Source organism: Vanacampus margaritifer, chromosome 3 (genome assembly GCF_051991255.1).
Source record: "Vanacampus margaritifer isolate UIUO_Vmar chromosome 3, RoL_Vmar_1.0, whole genome shotgun sequence".
NCBI lineage: Eukaryota > Metazoa > Chordata > Actinopteri > Syngnathiformes > Syngnathidae > Vanacampus > Vanacampus margaritifer.
In genome coordinates this window covers 12744536-12760583 of record NC_135434.1, presented here as the reverse complement: position 1 = coordinate 12760583, position 16048 = coordinate 12744536, and the positions used below count along the sequence as shown (strand labels likewise).

At 42.3% G+C, this 16048-nt stretch overlaps 3 protein-coding genes across 4 annotated transcripts; all 3 read right to left on the bottom strand.

The window, feature by feature from the left end:
- Window positions 1-130: 130 nt before the first annotated feature.
- Window positions 131-4387, bottom strand: prf1.5 (perforin 1.5). 2 transcript variants are annotated; one of them, XM_077561512.1, is made up of 5 exons: window positions 4079-4387; window positions 3659-3928; window positions 2826-3097; window positions 1479-1620; window positions 131-1390 (listed from the first exon to the last, which is right to left on the bottom strand). In XM_077561512.1, the coding sequence occupies exons 2-5, from the start codon at window positions 3920-3922 to the stop codon at window positions 503-505; spliced, it is 1566 nt and encodes a 521-aa protein (XP_077417638.1). In that variant the 5' UTR covers window positions 3923-3928; window positions 4079-4387; the 3' UTR covers window positions 131-502. The 2 variants fall into 2 exon arrangements, with proteins under 2 accessions (XP_077417638.1, XP_077417639.1); XM_077561513.1 differs by lacking the exon at window positions 4079-4387 and adding an exon at window positions 3302-3353 and having other exon boundaries at window positions 3659-3779.
- Window positions 4388-4935: 548 nt separating this feature from the next.
- On the bottom strand, window positions 4936-9338 carry mpeg1.1 (macrophage expressed 1, tandem duplicate 1). Its single transcript, XM_077562637.1, has 2 exons — window positions 8878-9338; window positions 4936-7326 (listed from the first exon to the last, which is right to left on the bottom strand). Exons 1-2 carry the CDS (start codon window positions 9325-9327, stop codon window positions 5638-5640), a joined length of 2139 nt encoding a protein of 712 aa, XP_077418763.1. The 5' UTR covers window positions 9328-9338; the 3' UTR covers window positions 4936-5637.
- A 1489-nt stretch (window positions 9339-10827) lies between these two features.
- Window positions 10828-11394, bottom strand: LOC144048718 (histone H1.5). The gene has a single exon (XM_077560972.1). The coding sequence runs from the start codon at window positions 11392-11394 to the stop codon at window positions 10828-10830; it is 567 nt and encodes a 188-aa protein (XP_077417098.1).
- Between the last annotated feature and the right edge of the window lie 4654 nt (window positions 11395-16048).

The following is a 16048-nucleotide window of genomic DNA, read 5'->3' as shown; positions in this document are numbered from 1 at the left end:
GCTGTGCAAACACAAAGGAACGGCAAAACCCACAATTATCGTACAAACCACGGGCATATTTTGAGGTTCGGTTTGTGAAATGGGTGATGTAAGGGGGGGTAACATTTTATGAGAATGACCATAACAATACTGTTAGTAGTAACTTTATTAAGAATTTTGATTAAACATTACTGGCCATTTTTTATGCCATTTCTGTCACGTCATTAAAGAACCTGCCATTACAAATTTTGATTGCACATAAAACACATTTAATTGGAGACCCAAATGATCTCATCATCAAATAACGGTCATGATATCAAAACTCTATAGGATTAGAAAGTCAAGGTAACTGTAAAAAGTACATGTTTTCATAGATTTATTTTTCAAAACAAACCCAAAAATGACATCTCTCTAAGATCAGTAGGATCTTAGTAAGGTAAATTTAAAAGGGTATTCATGCTGACGTCCAAGGAAAATTTCAGTCTAATTCTTAAAGAAGATACTACCGTCTATCGGCTCTGAACTACTCCGCAGTGGGGGAGTACCTTCCACACCTGAACCCTGTCAAGTGAGCATCACACTTAATGCTGTATGAAAAGTAGAGGACGCCATTGCGCAGCTGACAGCTCAGAGAATTAGTCCCTCGCTCGGGAAAGAGGATACAAACGCCTGCCTGGTCGTTATAAAGAACATCTCTGTCCCAGACTTCAAACCTCAATTCCTGCCCCACCTCCACTGAGCTGAAGTAATAGGTGGCGTTCCATACTGGGTTGTTGTCATCCATCACCGTTGCCGTCTCCTCGTACATGCCGTTGTAGAAGATCTTCACATAGGCGTCGGTTTTAGTGAAGGTGTCGGCCTTGAGACCGACTGCTCTGTGGATCTCCAATTTGAAAGATCCACGACCAGCCCGCAGAGGACAGCAGTTGTGGTCCAGGTTGGGTGTCGGGGAGCAATTCTTGAAACCCTGCTGCTCTTCCTGAAGCTTGTTCTCTTGGATATACTCTGAGATGATTGCTCTCAGATTAGCACTGATCTGAGTGTCCTCCACCAGATGGTGCAGGGGGAAAATCGCATAGGAAACCACGTCTGGGTTGTCTTGGAGGCTGTTCATCCATCTGTGGTAGGCGTCGGACGGGTCCTGCTGGTAGAGGATGTCCGGAAAGTATTTCTCCCCGCCAATGACCTCGATCTTATGAGACATGAAGCCTTGATAGAAGCCCATGCTCATGTTGCCCTTCATCAGACCATCACATTTGTTGGAGTAGGATGCATTGGCAGGGAGAAATCCCAAGGCCATGCGGAGTTCGGCATTCAGGCAGTTTTTGATCTCCGCCTCTGTGAAGCCTTTGAGTGTGGCCAGGCAGGTGCGGAAGGCTGTGATTCGCCTGACTTTTCCGCCAAGTTGAACCTCAGAAATAGAATCAAGCAAAATTGAGTGGCTACATGATTCCAATAGCAAAGACACTGACGTATGTATGACCTTATCTGCATCTGACCTGGTGAATGTAATGTGTTCCGTAGGTGTCGATCAGCCGTTTGTACAGTGCTCGACTTTGGCTTGTCATTAGGTTCCGTGGGAGTCTGTTTAGATGCTTTGTGAACTCTGTGCTCAGTTGGGGGTGGTCAGCCAGTCTGTAGCTGAAACAATAAGAGAAACGGGAAGTTGACATTTCTGTGAAGAAGAAGCAGCAGCCTGTTATGGTCTCTGTGGTGAATGCTTTAAACCTTGGTTCCTTGTATTTATTTTCCTGTAGTTGCTAGGAAAGACAGTCTGCCCATATGTTTCCTATACTGCTTATTCTGGTTAGGTACATGGGTGAGTTTCCACCTATCCCACCTGACTTTGGCACCCTAGATATATTTGAAGTCTACAACAGTGGTTCTCAGCCCCGGTCCTCGGGTACCCCTATCCAGCCTGTTTTCCATGTCTCCTTCAGCCAACACAGCTGAATCGTTATCAGGTTTCATACAGAGCTTGCTGATCATCTGATCGTTTGAAACACCTGTGTTGGCTGTTGGAGACACGGAAAAGAGGCTGGATAGGGGTTCTCGAGGACCGGGGTTGAGAACCACTGGTCCGCAAAACCATTTTGTCTGGTAATTTACATTAAAAGATGCATCCAAACTAATCGACAGAACCTTCATCATGCAACTTGACAATGACCCAGATGGGTGTGGGGGATGAAAGTCTGGACTTACCCAATGGAGCATGCATTTTACCTCCTGAGGAGGAGACAGGAGGGGGAAAAAACAAACAAATAACTGAAAAAGGCTGCAATACAGGGCAGCATTTCAAATGAAGAACGCAACAGTCTGGTGAAATATAGTCAATGCCGTCCACTCAAGCCCCCCCCCCCCCCCCCCCCCCACGAGCAAACTTATAAGACAGGTGGGGGGCATGTTTCTGTCAGTCATCGGTGAAACGGACATCCATCATTGACTGTCAACAAATGCCTACTTCTGTCACGGCTTAGGCTGTAATTTTTTAAAACATTTTTTATCATTCATCAGCAAAACGTGAGTCCGTTAGTGGCGGACTGATGGATCTTCTGTTAGTACTGTCTGAATGCCCACATCTACCTAAATACTTGGTCGCTCTTTCACAAATTTAATCTATTGCAGAGATGGTTCTGAACATAAACTGGTCAAGGGTTTGATATTTATTGAAATAATGACCATTATACTTGTCCACCATGCTGCAAGTCAGTCACTCTTGTCGAGAGAAATCAGCACAGACTTCTAATTTGATGACGCATTGAATCGTTTCAGCCTAAGCTTTGCAGTTAAACAACTTTCACCTTGTGATCTTATTTGGAGTACATAGTCTGTGTCCATCCTTTTACCTGTAGTAGGTGCAACTGATTTCATGCGTGGCGAAAGTGGCCTTGTCCACGCTGTGCTGCGAACGGGCGAACTTGGCCAAGTCCGAGCGGCTCCCTCCCAGCACTACTTTGGCGTATTTATCAAGGCTCAAACCCACACTCCAGTTGTTGTTCACCAGCGAGTTGGAGCTGCGCAGCAGGGAGTCCACAGAGTGGTGGAGGGCACTCGAAAGCTGCTTGCTGCAACGGCTGAAGGGGCGCCAATCAAGCACAGCAGCTGGGAGCCTCTGAATCTGAGGAATGGGGGGGCAGGAAAGGACAGTATGATACAAACCATTTAACCCTGGAGAACCCACGGGGTCAAATTTGGCCCCTATAAATTCTGCTATTCAAATAACAGACCTTTTTTTTTTTTTTTACAAATTTAGCTTCAAAAGTCCAGAGTGCCACTTCTGACCCCTGCATGGGGCCATCTAGTGGATGAATATTGCACTTACATGAGCCAGAGTGGTGGTGACAAGATGGCTGGCAACATGCTGTTTTGTTGAGCTGGAAATCAATCCAAACAAAACCATCTTCTCAGCAAACCATCATATGGTAAAATTGTATTTTTTTGTTAATCTATTTCATATCATGTTGCAGAATGCCTAGGAGTATGTTTTATATATATATTTTGATAAATTAGCAACTCTGAGCTAGTTCAAAAAAAAAAGGGTTAAAATTGAAAAAACATATTTTGGTGTTCAGTGAACTTACAGCGGTCATTTAATGTATAATTCATAATTTTCCAAAGAAGAAAAGGGTTCTTGGGTTCTCCAGGGTTAATGCTGAGCATAGAATTCACCAGTAGTCACCTGTCCTTCATGGAAGCGGTTTGGACACAGTGTGCACGTGTGGTTGTCAGTCAGATGACCCTTGACATTAATGACATACGCCCCCGTCCGACGCATCCGGACCACATCGAAACCCTCCCCGGCCAGGTTATAGCCGGGCACGAAGGGTGCTTTGTCGCACTGTGACGGCGAGCCGAGCCGACACGCACGGACCCTGCCGACCTCCAGGATGACTGGCAATGCCAACACCAATGAGACAAAGCTGCTACTTTGGAATCCTGGCATGGTTACCTAGTTGTAAAGTGAATTGGTATTCAGTAAAGTCTCTCTGTATACATACAACACTTCAGATTATTTTCAGATTGACGAGCTGGATCTTTTAATCCTACCACAGATGTGAAAACATGCTCTAAATATTTGAACAGGAAAGTCAACACTTACCTTGGGTTGGTCTTGACTTTAACCGTATTTCTTGTTATGCTCAAAATGGTGCATAAATTCTCCTTTTGCTTTGTTTTCAAAGCCTCGATGGCTTCAGCCTCCAAAGGGACGGTGTAAACTCTTGCTCCTGCTGGACATTAAACTACAGACTGGCGGCTCACCTTTGTCTGTGATTCACTGTTTGAAAAACACCGAGGAGGGAATTCATGGCTCAGTGCTTTTTCATGTCTGTCTGTTTTTGCTCTCTCACTCTCTCACTGCTTAAGGCTGTTCCAATTTCCTCAGCATGAGCCGGTTTGTTTTCATGTTCAAGATCGCCCTCTATTCCCTCACAGCTGGGTGGGGGAGGGCGATTCTTTTATTCTCACTGGAGCAAGATGCACAACTACACATTTACTGGAAACGGATGTGTGCGTGCAAGGAGGATTGTCTTGTGGGTTTTATGTGTGCTTTTGTTCATACAGCGTCTAAGCCTGCCTGTCTGTGTGCTGATAACCATGAGGTCACTTCTGCCAATGTCTATTTATGCATGTGGATAGAATGTAGGTTTTGTTTTGGTCAGCAAGACCACAGAAGATAAAAATGGCTCTCCAAACTCAAGGCGTCTCCTGCAGAAATGGAACTTGTGGTGTTAAGATTTTTGTTACTAGGATGCAGGCATCAAAATAGAGTGGCCATTTTTACTTGTGCATACTTGCACAGCGTGAATTACTCTTCAGACGTTAAATATGCTTGAGCAAATGTTAACTCGAATTAAAAGAACTCAAATGCATCCTATGCTGCTTAACGTTTGTCTTTGTTTTTTCTGATGCACTTCGTTATATACTTTGTGGAAATTAAACACATGAAAGCATGAATGCAGCCCGATCCCCGGGTTACCTTTTATTGCATTAAATCAGCATAAATGCCATGTACTTCTTGATCATGAAAAAAGGTGTGTTAAAAAAAAACACATTTAATACAGTACATAATCATGTTGCAAATTAAGCTTGTCAGAGGTTAAAATTTAAATATACACATTTTTTCAGTTCACGTGGTTACCTCGCAATGAAAATCCCATTTTTAGAAATGTATTAATTTATTTTTGTGCAGGTATTGTGTAACATTTTTTTCTAACCATGGGTCCACTTGGACCATCTGTCTATCGAAAAGCTACTGAAGTGAAAAAAGCATGGTCTAATTGGCCAAAAAACATTGGTTTTAATTAAAAGTAAAGTGGGGTGAAAAAGTTGCATTATGGTATGTTTTTATATGTTACAATACCGGACATTTTTCTTATTGAAAAGCATGTTATATAAAATTGCTTGTGTTTTATGGGTGGCTGGAACGGATTAATGTCATTTCCATTCTTTTCAATGAAGAAATTTGATTTGCAGTATGAGTGATTTGAGTTACAAGCAAGCTTATGCAACAAGGTACCACTGAAAATGCAAAAGCATTTTTTTCACTCTACATTCCTCATGCAAAACATTTCAAACATTTGCTCTATGATTAAACATTTAAATGATGCTATTATAATATTCAGCAACAAAAAGGAAGATCTCAGACCACAATTGACACTAGTGGATATTTCGAGCATTCTCTTGCAGGGCCGTTCTTTCCCCTTCATCACCGATGACCTCTTGTGGTATTTCTGTGTAACGGCTCCTGAAGGCACCTGGCAGCTTTTGTCTTCTTTTAATTAAGACCACGATTCCCGCCACCACCAGAGCCATCAAGCCAATCACGCCAAACGCTACCCCCGCCTTTTCTCCGCTGGACATCTGACTCTGGTTGGAGTTGAAATTTCTCAAAATCCTCTCAACATCATTCGGCTCTGCCAGTTTCCACGTCTTGGTGTTTCCAACTCTTACCCAGCTGTTTTCACCCTCTGTCATCACCACTACCGTGTTGGTGGCTTTTACGGTCAGGAGTGGTGCCTTGGTGAAAGGAGGGAGTCGGATCGGAAGCAGCTGCCCGCCTGTGAATAATCCCGCCTGGACACAGTAAAGGATTTCACAGCCATCACTGACGGCAGCGAGATGTTGACTGAACTTGGGGGGGCAGCGGCGACGTTGACCTGCCAAGGGGTTGTTTGATTGACAACTGAAGAAGCCTGCGAACTGTACGGCGTATTTGGTGTCAGTTTCGTAGTCCTTACTCAAACAGATCACTTGGCCGTCTGAGAGAAACTTTAGAGGCAAAAAGTTTCCTGGGCAGGTTTTAGAGTTGGTGATTGGGTTCAGGAGGGAGTGGCTGTACATCCCTCCAAAAAGATACCCGGCGTTTTCTGGAGCTTTGCCACTGACCGAACACCAGTAGGTGTTTATGCGAGCGGTGCGAACGTACGAGTTATCCTGACACACTTTACGATGGCAGTGGAACAAGTGAAAGACGCCGCATCGATATGTCTCGTCATGACATTCGTACTTGGTGTAAGCTTGCTGTCTCACCTCTGATCTCAGTAGCGTAGGTAAGTAAGCTGCCTGACAGGAAAAGGCGCCCGTTTCTGGATTTTCCTGGGCTAAGGTGTCGCACAGCGGTGCTGCATTTGTGGACATGGGAGTACACTCTTGGTAGACACCGCCAAAACTGAGGTTTGTAGCCGGGCCGTCACATGAAGCGTCGTCGATATTTGCTTGGAAGTTGAAGTTCTCGGAGTTGACGTCAACGCACCCGGGGCGAGTGTTGACTTTGTAATAGCGCTCTATGGCCTTGTTTACAGAATTGGCGACTTTGTTAACAGTAGGTTGGGGCAGATCAGGGATGGTGTTGGCATTTATGAAATAGTGCAGGGCTAATCCGAAGCGATCAACAGCAACCAGGTTGTTTCTGGTACTTTCCTGCCACTTTTGCAGACTGATGCCTGGGTAGAAAGGTATACTGCCGTGGCTTTGAATAAGAGAATACTGAATATTTGACTGGTATGCTTGGAGTGACGAACTCTGTTGGCTGTTTTGGCTGCTTATGTCAAACTTGATTTTGTCAAAAAAGTTTAGGCCAGCCAAGGCTTTGACGGCAGAACCTTTTGACGCATTGTCCGACACGTACGAGGAAAGCAAGTAGTCCTCCTCCACCAACATAGCCCCGGCATCGACACTGGTGATCACATGGGTTCCGTAGTCCAACACCATCTTTTCCGACAGGTAGTTGGCGTTCCTTGTTTGGTTGTTTTCAATGGCATCAGCTATCTCTTTGGCTTGTTGAGCAAAACGTGAATCGAGATTGAAGTCTGGATAAGCTCGAACTGTATAGAGGAGGTTACGAACCTGAGAAAGAAATGAAACGGTGTTAGATGTTGAAGCCTTGCAATGGGAGGTAATGTTGATTAATTGTTCGGTGTCGTCTTCGTCTCATGTAAAACATGAGCAGAATGATGAGGACTGAAGAAGTGGTACCACTCATTTTGCCCCATATGCTCCATTTTTTTGTTTATTTGTTTGTTTTGTCCGTTTTGGTAGGCTACTAGATAGCACACTGGCCCGACATTTAAGCTAGGTTTCAAGGACAATATCTGAACTCCCAAGGGATTCATAGAACATTCTGTATCTTAAAAAAAAAAAAAAAAAACATTCTGTATGTAGCAGACCGCATTGACCTCACTTTGATGCAAGGATATTTGTAGTGTTTTTATCAGGAGCTGTGGAGGAGTTGAAGCAAGTAGCAAAATGGCCGCCCCCTGAGATGGATAAAAAAGGGAGGATTTTGCTGCGTTATTCATATTCCAGAAATGTTGGTACATACAATGCTACAAACTTTGATCAGAATGCCATGTTTAGACAAGATTTAAAGTTTGATTGACTTACCCTTTGAGGCACAGTATATTTAGTTGGTTTAAATTGTGTGTACTGACGTGAACATTTTTTCAGCTTTGTTTTGACAAAATAATCAGGTATTATACTTTTTTTTAATGTAAAAAAAAAAACGGGAGTAGAGGAAAAACTAAGGAGATATTTGGATTCTACATCCAAAACTACCCAAAGTTTTATTTGCATTTTTATTTATTTTTTTATTTATTTTTATCATTATTTCATGTACAATCCAGGAAACTGGAACTGTAGAGAACATCAAGTTGTGGAAAAAGTACTGCATAATTAAATAGTTGGAATAATGTAGCCCCTAACTTATTTGGTATTACTGTAGTATGTATTTATAGATTTAAATTCATAGCTTGTTGACCTATTATGTAATTATAGGAAATTAAAATCTCTTAGAGGGGAAAGAGAGAGAAACAGAAAGGGAAAGAGAGCCAGAACTGCATGTTTACATGTGGAGAACCATTACACTAATAAACCAAACGTGGTAAACTAATTAAACTTTAATATTACTGATAGGCCTGTCACGTAAATGTGTCATCCCTGAACCAGTAACTTGGCTTATCATCACTTGGTATGCAGGATTCTGACAATGGATACAAAAATTAAATATGTCAAGTGGTGCCAAACCCATTTTAGCTGAGATTATGAATACTTAAATTTACTTGTTCTTCTTTTTTTAATTAGTTCCTCTTGACCTTAACATTATACATGATAGTTACAAGTGTTTGTCATTAATATTATGAGAAACCTTGGAAAACTCTCTTCCTTGTAAGAGTCCCTGGAACCAAATAGTTTGGCAAGCCTTGACCTAAAGTATACATTCCTTTGCACCTTTATAAAATCAAGGTCAGTATAAAGGGCTTGCCAACTGTTTTTTACCTTAACATGTTTAACTTAGGCCGATTTTTATGATTTATTTTTATTTTTATTTTTTTATCTCATTAACAATTTGACTGTTTCAGCACACAAATTTACATGTTCAACGTATTCATAAACCCTCACCTGCACTCTGGTTGTATTTGAAAAGTCTTTGACCTGATGGATTTTCATCCTCTGGTTCTCAGAGGAATATTTACCATTCAGCAAAGAATAGAATGATACATCAGCGTTTATGCTGCGAGACGTCGAGCTTCGCTGCTCCTGCCAGGAGCCGATTATCTCAGAGTTGGTCTCCACTCTCGTCTCCTTGTGGGGTATGACAAACACTTCATCTGGGATGAAGTAGAACCCGTCCTCGGTAGTCTGGCAATGGAAATAGCTGAGGTTCATGACTCGACCCATATCCACGTTGCGGAGGTTATCCCAGCCTCCACCTGGTAGAACCTCTAGCGCTGTGATGGAGAGGTTAGTGGAGGCTTGACATTGTCGTAGCCAGTTAGTCGGACGGCTGATAGGAACTGACAAACAAACGTAAAGCAGAGAAAGAACAAGGAGAATTGCGGGTGCACTCATCTTGAATGTGTCCAAAATGTTGGCAAAGACTGCTAAACTAAAGGTTCAGGTCTTCAGGAGTTCCTCCCCCTCTTATCATATGAGGAACTTGTTGGTGAGGGAACTGTGCCTGTGCTTGAGTTTCGTTTTTGGTTAGCTAGTCTGACTGAGAAAACTTTTTTTTTTTTCTGGAGAGAAAACCTTTAATTACAAGTCTAACTTTAAGAATATTGGAATATAAAAAACAATCTCATAAGCCTACTTTTATAAATCTGTGTTTGATGCAAAGCATTTCTCAAGGTTCGAGGTGATTAACAACAGGTGTGACTCTGCATGAGGGAAGTTAAATGCAGAAGTATTCTGCTTTATCGGTGCTGATAAGTATTTTCAGACTAGTACCAGCACACAATATTTATTGTCAGATAACATTTTCAATTCCTCACCTTCAGACTTCCTCTTATCAAAAACCACTAAAAAGTGAAATGAAAGTAAAGCTTGAAAGGGGGAAATCACTATAATGTTTGCAAAAATGTCACATGAGCTTATGCTGATGACGATTCCCAAAGGAGTCACTGCACAAGCTCGTCCAGGCCTGAATGTGACTGAATCACCATTATTGTTTCATCCAAACGGATCCTGATGGTTATTTTCCTGAAAATGTAGACCCTTACAATCTGGATTTCCCCCGACAAACCCAACTCGTAGCGTAGCTGCAAAAGTGCACTGATGCGTGTAAATAGGTCAACATCCATAGTTGAAACCAAATCAATGTAAACCAAAAATCTCATCCGTTAGCTGAAAAACAAGCCCTATGCAATTTTAGCATTGGCGCCATCTTGTGGCATTTTAGTGCCAAGGAAGTCTTTTGGAGTGATGAGCTTCATTTCCACGGGCCATCGTACAATTGCAATAGCCATGCAATGACGTCATCTTGCAACATCCCCGAAAACTAGCAACACTGATTTTGAATGTGAATGTTTTTGTCTGTGTGTGGCGGCCACTCTATGGTGTCCGCAGAGTCAGCTGCATGGGTTTGAATCTAGCATGATGCTAATGAAGACAAGCGCTTATAGAAAATGGATTGGTTAGATTCATAACCGTAGCCAAATAAACAGCGTCAAAATGCATTTGTAGTTAACTATAATCTTCTGGCTGTTAATAACCAAAAGTGACAAAGGTAGGCCTATATCGGCCCTCAATTGTTGCTGTTAAACGATAGAAAATTGCCATTAATTTTGTGAAATTTTAAATAAAGTTCTATATTAAGAGATACAGTAACAATACAGGTCTGTCTTTTAAATTAAAACATGGGGCCGGGAAGGGTATAGGTCACTCCTCATTCAAATAAAAACTACAGCGTGTTAAATGAGTTTTATTATTGTTCACAACATGGACAGTAAAGAAAGAAAGTGCTGAGACAGCAAGATGATTAATTCCTATTACAGAAGGAAAGATAGCATAGACACTATAGCTTCATAAATACATGGTCCATGTAGTTCTTATAGGAACGCCGTGGATCATTTAACTTCCGCTTATCCTCCTCCTCCTCCTCCTCCTGCGAACCTTGGCGGGCCCCTTGGACCGCTTACGTCGGACCTTCTTGATTCTTTTCGGGGTCTTCCTTCTCGGGGCCCTTCGCCGCTTCCTCCTGGTCGCCCTTTTTCTTGCAGGGGTGCTGGCCCGCCGGCGTCTTCTCTTGGGGCGCCCCCTTTTGGCCCGCCTGCCCTTGGGCTTTCTCCGCTTCCCCCGCCCCCTCTTTCGCCTCTTGCTCCTCCTCTCCACCCTCACGGTTCTCCTCTTGCGACCCACGGGCGGTTTGGGGTTGAGCTTGAAAGAACCGGCAGCTCCTTTGCCCCGGGTGCGCTCGATGACTTTTTTGGTCACCAGCCTGCGCAGGGCGAGGCGGATGCGGCCTCGGTTCCGGTTGACGTCGTAGCCGTTGGCCTTCAGCACCTTCTTGAGGGCCACCAGGGACACGCCTCGCGAACCCCCGTAGGAGGAGATGGCGTTCACGATGAGGATGGACACCGTGGGGCCTTTCCTCTTCTTCGGTCTCCGTGGAGATATGGGCGCAAGTGACACCGACATTGCGGGATGCGCCTGCATTCTAATCAATATGTTCGGATACAAACAATAGTCTTGCTGTGTTGTCTCAAAACTTCTTTTTTGTTTTTTTTGTTGGTTTTCTCGCTTGTTTGTTTGAAGCCCTGATGAGAAAAGTGTCGCGTGAGCTCCAACCTGTGTGTCCTCTTCAGATAAACTCTCCTCTAAAATGTCCTCACGAGCTGTTGAATACATTTGTAAAAGCATTTCATAATGTTTGGTGGGGTTCTTTTCTCTCTGTACGTGAGAGTTTGAGAGCGATTTCAGCCTTTAGTACAAAGTGATGCGTAATTACGTAACTAGCACCCATGACGTATGAATTAATAAATCGTAATGTTCAGCGAGGGTCATCACCATTATGACGTCATTATACATCGAATTAATCAACTGTCATTAGAGGCGATTCTGTTGAATGTGGACGCTTGACTGAATGTAATGCTTAACGTAACCTACATGATTTTTGCACAGCAACGCGAAGGGCATTTCAAATGAAATGCGTTTGATCCACGCGTGTTGTTTTATTCTTATGTTCACACCAGCTTATAATGATTATCTTATTTCACTAACATGTTGCCAAAAGTGCAATGATGTCATCACACTTTACCCGCACTTGTTAAATAAAACCTCGAAAAGTATTATATGGCGCTGACAATTATTTGTCAGGGTTCACCAGATTGGTGCCTCAAATATCACAACAGGAGTATAGCCAGTGAGCCCGTTGTAAACAATACATTAAGTTAATGATATGGGAATGTGCATGCTTCATACAAATAGTGCTGCATGCCGGTTTCATGCATGGTTATTTGAGCACATTTATTTCATTGCTGTTACTTTCAAAAAGATTGGTGACCATGCATAAGCACTTCTCCTTTGCGGTAATAATCGATTCACCTCACAATCTCGCATACCAAAATGCTGATTAGACATAATTATAAAAAACTATTTTTTTTAAAAGGTGTTCATTTGCCCTCAATAAAAAGCCACTCAAAATGCGCAATTTAGGTAAAAGCCACTGTGAATTGACACATAATTAAAATGTGCTTAAATTGGCGTAAATTTTACACCATTTAACAAAATTTTCTCCGGTAGGCCTACCTACTGCTGATGTATGATCAAATAAAATAAAAACTTTTTGACTCAAGTGGTTCTTAAACGTTTACACCATGTACCACCATATTTTAGAACCTTTAATGAGTATTCATTAAAAATGTTGGTTTTATTCCTGAAACACATATATTTAATCCTAAAGATCATATCTGAATGCAAAGAAACTTTAAAGTTAAATACAACTGAAACGTACTTAACAAATGCAATGTACAATATAGCATTGTTTGTGACCAGTTTGAAAGTTACAGTTTTTTTATGTACCACTAGAGGGAGCTTTCATACCACTGGTGGTTCTAGTAGCTTACCACACCCACTCGAAGTGATCTGTGAACCAAGCAATTACTTGGGGCCCCCAAAAAACCTGGAATACTTTTTATAATACATTTTATTTGTAAAACACATTGAACTAATTATGCTTTTGGTCCCATCAAGACTTGGCCTAGCACCAACTATACCAGGGGTAGACTTCTTCGGTCCTCGAGGACCGGAGGCCTGCAGGTTTTAGATGTTTCCCTTCCTCCTGATTGAAATAATTAAGATTATCAGGCTTCTGCAGAGCTTGCTGATTAGCTGATCCTTTCACTCAGGTGTGTTCGAGGGGGGGTGGGGGGGAAATCTCATACCTGGAAAATTCCTCCTGCCCTCTAGGATCGGAATTGCTCACACCTGAACTATACATTTTGGTTAAAGTAAGACCCCCCTTCCCTCCCATTTGTCAGATGTTCCACAAAACCCTACAGTGGATAATTCTTAACTTGTTAAGGTATTAGCTTTTTTGTATAGAAGTTTGTGACTTAGTGGCACTAAGTCTGGGGCTTTTCTTACGGTGTGGTTGTTAGGCTGGCTAATGTTGACATTAGCTAGCTGTGTGGGCTAGCGAGTTGATTGAGCCTATTGCAAACAAAACACAAGTAGTGGTGCGTTGTGAAATTAAATGGGAGCCGAGCACACTTTGACTCTCCGAACATACGCACTCTAAATGTCGTGCTCGAACTTGAGAGCGTATAAATACGCCCAATATAAAAAAAACTATATTTTATTGCGTTATTGTGTTGTTGTTTTTTTAAAGATGGCTCAGTAGCACCCCTTACATTTAAAAATAATAATAATGATAATTGTAACAAAACAGGCCTATTTGTAAAACTCTCACATACATAAAAAAAAAAGCAATGAAAAAAATCTGTGGTTTATTGTGCCATTATAAAAAAAATTCCAACATGCTAATACCCCACTATGGCCAGGACTCCTAGGGCCCTATATAAAGGGCACCTTGATTAATTTGATTGCTTGATTTATTCAATTAGCTTCAGTAAAAATACAAATAAATACAGACTCTAAACTATTACTATTATTATTATTATTATTATTAGCCAGCTACTGTATACATTTTCTTCCATTTATCAAGGGCTGTGTCACGGGGGCAGTCGCTTTTAACAGGGAAGCCCAGACCTCCCTCTCCCGAGCCACTTCGTGTAGCTCTGTTCCAGATTCAGCCGTCCCCGGAACACTTAACCAGGGAGATGTCCAGCAGGCATCTTAGTTAGATGCCTGCGCCACCTTATCTGGCTCCTCTCAATGTGAAGGAGCAACAGCTCGACTCTTGAGACCCTCTCAGATGACCGAAAAGACCCACGACCCAGTAAAGTAACAAGTACACAAGTACTGTAAAGACACTGATATTCCTACAACTACTTGGAGTCTCTCTCCAGAGTGGAGGAGAGTCCAACTCCTCTCAGGAGGACGGGCACCAGAATCCCCTTCCCTGCTAGAGAGGTCACATTCCACGTCCCCCTTATGGCAACCTCTATAGCCAGGGATCAGCTGCCCAGCTCACATTCTACCAAATCAATTCTACTGACTAAATTAATACAAAACAAGGCTCTTAACTCATTCACTGCCATTGACGGCTATTGACGTCAAAAATTCATTTGAACTATTTCTATTAGTTTAACATTTTTTTCCACTTTTGTTAACAAAAGTATGAAAACCTAGAAATACTTTTTTTAAAATTGTACATTTAGAACAGATGTCAAATTTATGATTAATCGTGAGTTAACTCGAAGTCATGCGATTAATTAGAATAAAAAATTGGGAGTGTCAGGCAATTAAAATCGTAATTAATTGCATGACTTTACGAGTTAACTCACGATTAATCACAAATTTTATATCTGTTCTAAATGTACAGTAAAACAATTATAGGTTTCCATACTCTTGTTAACAAAAGTGGAAAAAATGTTAAAAAGAAATAGTTCAAATGAATATTTGACGTTGAGTTAAAAAAGGGAAGTACACCTGAAACATTTCTTGACAATATGTTATATGTGACTTCACTGTGACTTCTTAACATGACATTCTGATTAATATTACATTGGTGAAATATAAGTTAAGCAACAAAATCCAGCCATTTTTATTCATCTCATTTTGCCACATGCTGTCGACTGGAGGATGCCATTAATGTTGCTCAGAGCTCAAGCAACGACCAATCACAGCTCATCTATTTTCTGAAGCTGAGCTGTGATTAGTTGTTAGCTCTGAGTAACTGTGATGTCATTTTCACTCGACAGTAAATGGCTAAATGGCCGCCTTCTGATATTCTGATATATAAAAACGGCTTTATTTTGCTGCTTAACTCATATTTCACAAATGTAATATTAATTAGAATACCGTATTTAGATTAGTAGGGCTGCATATAACGTATTGTCAAGAATTTTTTGGGGTTGACATCCCCTATAAATAAATACATTTTGTAAAGAAAAAAAGGCAAATGTTGGTTTTCTGGTTTTATTGTTCACACGCTACAAGATAGAATATAAGGACATGGTGATAGGATGCTATATATTGACAGACTAAGCACATCAAGACTTAAAACGTTTCAGGAAGTAGAGTACACAAGTAAATACTAAGCACAATATATAAAAATATGTAAAGTGTATGTATGTGAGTCCATCCGACTGCTTTTTAGAACGCACTGGTTCTTCTTCTCCTTCTTCTTCTTCTTCTGGTGGACCTTGCTCTTCTTCTGCGTCGGTAGCGCCTTCTCCTTCTGATTCTCCTCGGACCCCTTCTCCTTCTTCTCCTCCTCCTGACAGAAGTCCTCCGACGTCTCCGCCTGACGGAAGACCTGCTTCTCCTCCTTCTCCTCCTCCTCCGAACAGACATCCTGCGTCTCCTCCTCCTCCGAACAGACATCACTCTTCTTCGTCTTCTCCTCCTCACAGACACCCTCCTCCTCCTCCTCCTCCTGACGGACGACCTTCTCCTCCTCCTCCTTCTCCTCCTTCTGGAGGTGGTCCTTCTGCGTCTCCTCCTGCCTCGACCCCTCCTCCTCCTTCTCCTCCTCCTTCTCCTCCCTCGGCGCCTTCGTCTCCTCCTGCGCCGCCTTCCTACTCTCCTTCTCCTCCTCCTCCTGCTCCTTCTGCGTCTCCTGTAACGGTTGATCCGGTAGACTCCCCGGCCTCCTGCGCCTCTGCCGCGCACGATGTGCTTTCCCGCCAAGAGCCTGCGCAGCGTGAGGCGGATCCGGCCTCTGTTG

Coding starts and splice junctions, on each gene's coding strand:
- prf1.5 (XM_077561512.1), bottom strand. CDS start 3,922: ATGCCAGGATTCCAAAGTAGCAGCTTTGTCTCATTGGTGTTGGCATTG. Junction 1,621..2,825: donor ATCAGTTGCACCTACTACAG/GTAAAAGGATGG, acceptor TTATTGTTTCAG/CTACAGACTGGCTGACCACC. Junction 1,391..1,478: donor GAACACATTACATTCACCAG/GTCAGATGCAGA, acceptor TCTATTTCTGAG/GTTCAACTTGGCGGAAAAGT.
- mpeg1.1 (XM_077562637.1), bottom strand. CDS start 9,327: ATGAGTGCACCCGCAATTCTCCTTGTTCTTTCTCTGCTTTACGTTTGT. Junction 7,327..8,877: donor CAAATACAACCAGAGTGCAG/GTGAGGGTTTAT, acceptor TTTCTTTCTCAG/GTTCGTAACCTCCTCTATAC.
- LOC144048718 (XM_077560972.1), bottom strand. CDS start 11,394: ATGTCGGTGTCACTTGCGCCCATATCTCCACGGAGACCGAAGAAGAGG.